The 7,560-nt window shown below is 44.0% G+C and overlaps 1 protein-coding gene across 2 annotated transcripts in view; it reads right to left on the bottom strand.

The window, feature by feature from the left end:
• Window positions 1-5,092: 5,092 nt before the first annotated feature.
• Dennd5b (DENN domain containing 5B) overlaps window positions 5,093-7,560 on the bottom strand; it is a 124,338-nt gene continuing 121,870 nt past the window's right edge. For both annotated transcript variants that reach the window (XM_045139475.1, XM_045139476.1), the window contains one exon: window positions 5,093-5,882. In XM_045139475.1, the coding sequence (XP_044995410.1) occupies window positions 5,699-5,882 (184 nt within the window). In that variant the 3' untranslated portion in view covers window positions 5,093-5,698. The remainder of the gene's footprint in view (window positions 5,883-7,560) is intronic.

Raw genomic sequence — 7,560 nt, 5'->3', positions numbered from 1 at the left:
CTATTTTTCAAAATTTAAATTTATAGTCAGTGTTTTATTGCTATAAAGGAAATCAGAGCAATTTGTATCATTCAGATAGTGATAGAAATTCATTAAAATGATTTAAAAAATCCATGTTAGTCATGTTCAAATAAACACCACAGGGTTAGAAAGGTACAGTATGGGTGTCATTTAAAATAAATGTTAGAGGGACAAGTCATATTTTCTCCAGGTTTAAAGTTTCTATGACAAATTCTCATTCCCAGTGTTGAACATGGTTGGGGCTTTATTTTTTTATTTTTATTTTGTTCTCCAAGGTAGAGTTTTGCTCTAGTACAGGCTGGTCTGGAATTCAGTATGTAGTTTTCAGTGTGGCCTATAACTCATGCAGATTCTACCTCTGCCTCCCAAGTGCTGGGATTAAAGGCGGGCGCGCACCACCACACCTGGCTTACTTTGTTCTTGATAGCCTACTTTTCCCACCCAGAGATGCACCTGACACTATTTCACACTGACTCTCAGTCATTTTAAAGGTAACCTGCCCCAAGGCACAACTTCTCACATAAAATACCCAACCAGTGTAATGCCACTTTGACATTAAAGATTGAGATTAAGGGTTTCTGATAATTGGAAAATAAATTTTTGAAGCAGTTAACAATTTTGGCAATTTCTTTTATTTATTTCTGCCTACTGAGACTAGAACCCAGAGTCCTTGTTACTACTAAGCTCCATTCCCAACTCTGGCAAATTTTATTTATTTATTTTTTGATTTTTCAACGTAGAGTTTCACTTTAGCCCAGGCTGACCTGGAATTTACTCTGTAGTCTCAGGGTGGCCTTGAATTCATTGATCCTTCTACCTCTGCCTCCTGAGTGCTGGGATTAAAGGGCTGCGCCACCACGCCCAGCTTATTTATTTATGGCATGGTCTCACTCTTGTTTAGGATGACCTTGAACTCACACCAATCTTCCTACCTCAGCCTTCCAAGTGCTGGGATTAAAGGCATATACCACCATGCCTGGTGGCAAATTTAATTTTAAAACTATTATGTGAAAACATTACTTATGGTCCCAGTTATTTGCTTTTTATTTGAATCAAAAAAGACAAGTAAACCAAAAGCAATGCAAACAGAATTAATTTTGACTTACTCTGATTTTAAAGGAACATGGCAGGAAGCATTCCTATGAGTGAGCACAGTCCTCGTCTTCTTTTGTTCCCAGGTAGGGTCTTGCTCCAGCCCAGGCTGACTGGAATTAGTTGAAGGCTGGCCTCAAACTCAGAGGTCCTCCTGAATGCTGGGATGACAGGCATGAGCCACCACACCCTGCTGAAACACTCTTATTCATTATATCTGGATTCTAAGACCATGCTGTTCCAAAATACTACATTTATTCTACACAGCTAGGATTTGCCACCCTGGAATGTTCAAAAGAATAGGCCATGGGCCAATCAAACAGCTCACAAGAGCCCACCTGAATGAGCAGAGGCTGCACCAGGGGGTAAGCAGAGATGCTCAAAGGTGATGCCCAGCTTCTAAGATATAAGGTAAATGTTCATTTCACTATTTTAGTCATACAAGTGAGATAAAACTTTATACGTAAATTGTTTTTTGGTATTGGTATTACTTTTAATCACAGGCCCCATATACAACTTTGCTTCCAGTCTTTACAAAAACTGCAATTTCTAATAACTTGAGAATAATCTGCCAGGCATGGTGGCACATACCTTTAATACCAGCACTTGGGAGGCAGGAGGATCGTCATGAGTTTGAGGCCACCTGAGACTACATAGTGAATTCCAGGTCAGCCTGAGCTAGACCCCACCTCAAAGAAAAACAACAGCAAAACAAACAGACAAACAAACAAACAAACAAACAAACAAAACTCTTACAAAGTATATCAGCCTGGAGAAATGGCTTAGCAGGTGCTTGCCTGTGAAGCCTAAGGACCCAGGTTTGATTCCCCAGGACCCATATAAGCCAGATGCACAAGGTGGCACATGCTTCCGGAGTTCCTTTGTAGTGGCTGGAGGCCCTGGTGTGCCTATTATTCTCTATCTGCCTCTTTCCTTCCCTTTCTTTCCCTCCCTCTCTCCAATAAATAAATAAATAAAATTAAATTAAATATTTAAAATGTGTATCAGTTCTTATTAAGTTCTATAGGAATTTTGCTTGTTATCCCTATAAAAGGTAGATAAGGGTTGAAAGGCCCAAATGAGGTCAGGGGAAGAGATTGAATAAGGAAAGGTGGAGGGAGGGCTAATCAAAATCTAAGAGGATATAAATACATCATTTAGAAACCTACATTTTTGGACAATGAAACACTCAGGAGCCATAGATATTACTAGAAAATTTTCAGTACCAGGGATGGGATACCTTCCAGTAAATTGTTGGCCAGGGAGGTCCCTGATGCCCCCAAAACATTACAGGCCATTGGTAAGGCCCTTGGTTTCACACCAGGGATACATGGGAAGACCCTATTGCTGAAGACTCCACATACTTGGGCTGCAAGGCCACTGAGAAATCCTGTTGGAACTGAGCTGATAACCTCCTCCATGTAGACCAGCTGACAGAAAGCTGGAAGAAGCCATTCTGCATGCAGTTCAATGGGAGAGAGAGAAATCACCAGTAAAGATACTCAACAGTGGACACTGCAAGCCTTATATTTGGCCAGTCAGGCCAAATGAGCCAATGGGTGTAATAGTGGCATGTCTGTCATGGTGGAAACCAACTGCTCTCTAACTGTACTGGAGGCCAGCTCCATGGAAGGAAATAAATCTCTGATACTGAAAACCTAAAACAGGGGTAGTCATGAGCCCTAGGGGTGTAACATCTGCTGCTGTCTGGCAAAATGTATTTAGTGTGCTCATCAAACTGCCTGGTAAGCACTTCTCTTAGTGTTCATACCCATATATTAATGCTACTCTCACTTTTGGTAGAGAACCTTCTCTTTTCAGATGGCAGTGACCTTGGGATGACTCAGAAGGCATCATGGCACTGGAAGAAGTGACAGAGGAGTGCTCAGCACTGCAATATCTCTATTACACCTTCCAAGGCTCAGGGTCTATTGTGGAAGAGCCAAAGGAAGGGTAGGACTCCTTACAATGTCCTCCTCCAGACACAAAATGGCCTGGATATCCATGACCTCACAGTGCCTAACACTACCTACACAAGACCATCATATTAGGAGGAAAATATCATGACATCAAAACAAAAGAGAGACTGATTGAAAGGGGGAGGGGATACGATGGAGGGTGGAGATTCAAAGGGGAAAGTAAGGGGGGGAGGGCATTACCATGGGATAATGTTTATATCATGGAAGTTGTTAATTAAAAAACATGAAAAAGGTAGATAAATGTGTTTGAATTCACAAAACCTGCCCTGTCCCGTCCCCAGCCACCTCCTCCCAGCAGGTGTGCCCAGGACCACCAAAGTCATCCCAACACAGTTAAGGAAACCGACTAGGCCTTACTGCCCTGGCCTGATGAGGAAAGTGAGCACTTCTTAGTCAGGGCCAACCTGTGGCCCTGGAGTGGGGGTGGGCAGTCCAAACTGCAGGCACTCCAGAGAACCCTAATAACTGGCCATAAAATCCAGACTCAGAGAAGGATTACCTGGCCCATCATATGGCCTTGAGTCACAGGTGCTCAGTCCCTCTTCCCTCCAGTGCAGTCCCCAGCACCTCTCTGGAGAGCCCTTTCTCCCCTTACCCAGAGGCTTCCCTCTCTTTTGTTCCAAATCCTGCCATTCTGCCATTTATTTACTGGTGTGAAATAAAATCTGGGGCCCAAGAAACTGTCTGTTTAGGTCTTCTATTGCAAACTCCCCAACATGACATATAATGAAGATCCAACAGAAAACAATACTGTCAGTTAAGAATGCCCTGGAGGTTGGTCTCACAAAGCCTGGTGTGATACAATTTCTAGATCCTGGTTGTCTAGGACCAGCTGGGACGAGGACAAGCATTTAATCCCTCTGATGCCTAGGTGTTGTGTGTTGACCTTTGAAACAAAAAAGGTGTATGAACTTAATCTTTCTGGCCATCCACAGGTGTCAGAAGGATGGCCATATAGCTTCTGGATGTTTCCCATAGGAAACTTAATGTTCCTAGAATAGCCAGACCACTGTAGTAGACACACTAGTTTCAGTGTAACAGTTCTACTCTACCCAAGCGATCCCGAGCCAGGTCTCTAATGCAGGCCTCCAGCAGCCCTTTTCTTTGTATGAGGTTACATGTTAACACAGGGCTGTTCCTTATCTGGGACAGTGTCTGACGAAGGAAGTGAGGCACTTGGTGCATTTGTTTCTTTCTCCAGGAAATAAGACAACACTGCTGGCAAAAGTCCAGGCTCTCAGATTGCACAAGAGCCCTTGGTGGCCATGGCGGTGCTTCTCAGCCACATCTAGGAATAAAACCTGGAGCTCTGCTGAGACAAGTGTTGCAGGTGACAAGGTACCAGTGCCTTTCTAGATGATGAAGACTTGGGTAACAGCTAACAACATGTTAACTTTCATTTAACACACTGTTGAGCTGGACAGTCCACAACTGGAGGTGTTCTGGAACTTCATTTCCAGCTCCCAGTCTGTGGTGGGGACTGCCTCCCCTGGGCTGGCAGCTTAACATTGTGTCCCTCCTCACAAAGGAAATGTGGAGCTTTCTGAAACACCCAGAAAGGCTCATTCTTTCTCTCTCCTTCTGCTATTTGCATTATCTTGGTCAACAAATACTTTCACAAAGACATTCCAAGGCCACACAGAGCCCTCCTTCTTAGACATTCCTTCCATTTCCTGAGGGGGATGGGCAGGCAGAGGGGATGGCTGGAACCTAACAAAGACAGGCCTGCTCACCCCTAGGCGGTAAAGGCTGCTGCACAGTTCCCATGGCCAAATGAAAACTGCCCAATCAGGCTGTTGTTTGCAGCTATTATGGCTACTTGGTTAACACTCTGAAATTCATATCTGCCCAAAGTTCCTGAATTAACAATAATAAAAACGCTAAGACTGAAGCTAGTCTGAACTAATCTTTCCCAAGTGTGAAGAAGGTATAATCCCACACTTAAACACACTTCTCAGAGCTTCCTGTGTTCTCTTTCCAATTCAGCCAAACTCCTGGGGTCTGGTATTTTAAAATACTTTAATTGTAAGTTCACCTTGTGCTGACTGAAAATTTCTTTCCCAAAGATTGGAAAAATGACTTAATTCAAATGTATAAAACAGTTTATAACTTAAACGAGACTTGAAAATGAGGATTATGGTACAGTAGGTAAATCTGCATACATTCACCACACAAAAAGATGGTACTCCTCATGGAGGCTGCTACAGAACAGCGCCTTCTGGGTTCTTTGAGACTCGGCAGGAGGAACAAAGCCAGCCTGGGCTTCACTTACTGGCTTCTTCCTGACTAGCACCATCCTCCCCTCTACTCCCAGCATTTTAAACTACTTATTTTATACAATCTAAGAAAAGTATCTTAGTAGAGTAATATAATTTCTTAAAGAAGATAGCATATTTACACACATCTAACACATGAAAATACTCTATTTCGTACTAAATTCCAGGTTCAAATGAACTCTGATGGGGCGCCCTGCCTCGGGTGCGGAGGAGAGGCTGCTCCAGTGCGCTCTCCCAGCCTGCTCACGGCTGCCAGACAAGCTCAGGCGCCTCCGTAGCTGCGGAAGGTTCAGGAACCAGGGATGGGACCAAGAGTTTCTACCAGCTGCTTTAGACATCTACTCCTTTGATGAGTGATCCTTCTAGAACTATGGTGAAGTCCTGAATGGTCTGCAGAATTCGGATGAGGGAATTGACAGTCATGCGGTCGCGCAGGAGCGCGCTCTCCTCATACATGCGGGTGATGGCCGGACACTCCGCTAACAACGGAATCCACTGTGGGAGCAGGTGATCCCTACAAACTCAAACAGAAACAGTGTTGAGTATTAAGGGCCACAGCACACAACTTACGCTTACTCTATTGTGTTTTCACTGGCAAGGTGGGCTGGGTGGTGCACAGCCAGTAAAGCTCTGCTATTAGCGGAGGTGAAGCAGAAGCAAAGGAGCTGGGCACTGCTGATAGAGAAGAATAATGGGATGAAAAGCTAATAGGAAATGGAGTTTAAAGTGTGTTACAGGCTGGAGAGATGGTATAATGGTTAAGGCACTTGCCTTTAAAGTCTAAGGATTTGAGTTTGATTCCCCAGTACCCATGTAAAGCCAGATGCAAAAGGTGGCGCAAGTGTTTGCAGAGGTCTGCAGTACAGAACGGCACACCCATTCCCTTTCTCTCTATCTTTCTCTTCCTCTCTTTCAAGTAAATAATAAGATAAAATAAAAAATGTATTACAGGCTGGGCATGGTGACGCATGCCTTTAATTCCAGCACTCGGGAGGCTGATAGGAGGCAGGAGGATCTCTGTGTGTTTGAGGCCAGCCTGAGACAACGTAGTGAAATCTAGGTAAGTCTGAACTAGAGGAGACCCTACCTCAAAAAACAAAAACAGGGCTGGAGAGATGCTGAGCGTTAAGGTGCTTGCTTGCAACGCCTAAGGGCCCAGGCTCAACTCCCCAGATCCCATGTAAACCAGATGCACAAAGTGATGCATATGCAAGGTCATGCTTGCAAACAAGGAGGCACATGCATCTGGAGTTTGACTGCAGTGGCTAGATGCCCTGGCGAAAAATTCTCTTTCATAAAATAAATAAATAAAAGTGTATTACAAGATCTGGGTACACTGAAGAATTTTCTTGTAGGGGAGGGGTTCTAGCCCAGGCTGACCTGGAACTCACTCTGTAGTATCAAGGTCACTTCAAACTCACTGTGATCCTCCTACCCCTGCCTCCAGAGTGTTAGGATTAAAGGCATATGTCACCATGCCCCACATCTTTTCACTCTTTTCAAACATGGTCTTGTTAAGTTGCTCAGGCTGGCTCTGAACCAGGCAGGTCTTGAACTTATGATCTGCTGCTTTATCCTCTTGAGTAGCTGAGACAGCAGGCCTGTGCCATCAGGCATGGCTGCTTGCTTTTTTTTTTTTTAAAATTATTTTTATTTATTTATTAGAGACAGGGAGACAATGTGCATGCCAGGGCCTCTAGCCAATTGCAAATGAACTCCAGACACATGCGCCACCACCTTGCACATCTGATTTATGCGGGACCTGGAGAATTGAACCTGGATTCTTAGGCTTCGCAGGCATGGGCCTTAATGGCTAAGCCATCTCTCCAGCCCCTTTCTTTCTTGCTATGTGACCATGGGATAGTTAGCTAATATCTATGCCTCATATATTATTATTATAATTATTTTGATTTTTGTTTTTTCGAGGTAGGATTTCGCTGTAGCCCAGGCTGACCTGGAATTCATTATATCGTCACAGAGTAGCCTCAAACTCACAGCAATCCTTCTTTCTACCTCTGCCTCCAAATGCTGGGATTAGAGCTGTGCACCACCAGACCCGGCTCTTATTTTTTTTTAAACTTTATTTTATTTATTTGAGAGAGAGAGAGAGAGAGAAAAAAAAAAAAAAAGAGGCAGAGAGAGGGAGAGACAGAATGGGTACGCCAGGGCCTCCAGCCACTGCAAATGAACTC

The sequence above is a fragment of the Jaculus jaculus genome, chromosome 22, assembly GCF_020740685.1.
Source record: "Jaculus jaculus isolate mJacJac1 chromosome 22, mJacJac1.mat.Y.cur, whole genome shotgun sequence".
NCBI lineage: Eukaryota > Metazoa > Chordata > Mammalia > Rodentia > Dipodidae > Jaculus > Jaculus jaculus.
This window is presented reverse-complemented; position numbering and strand designations above follow the sequence as displayed.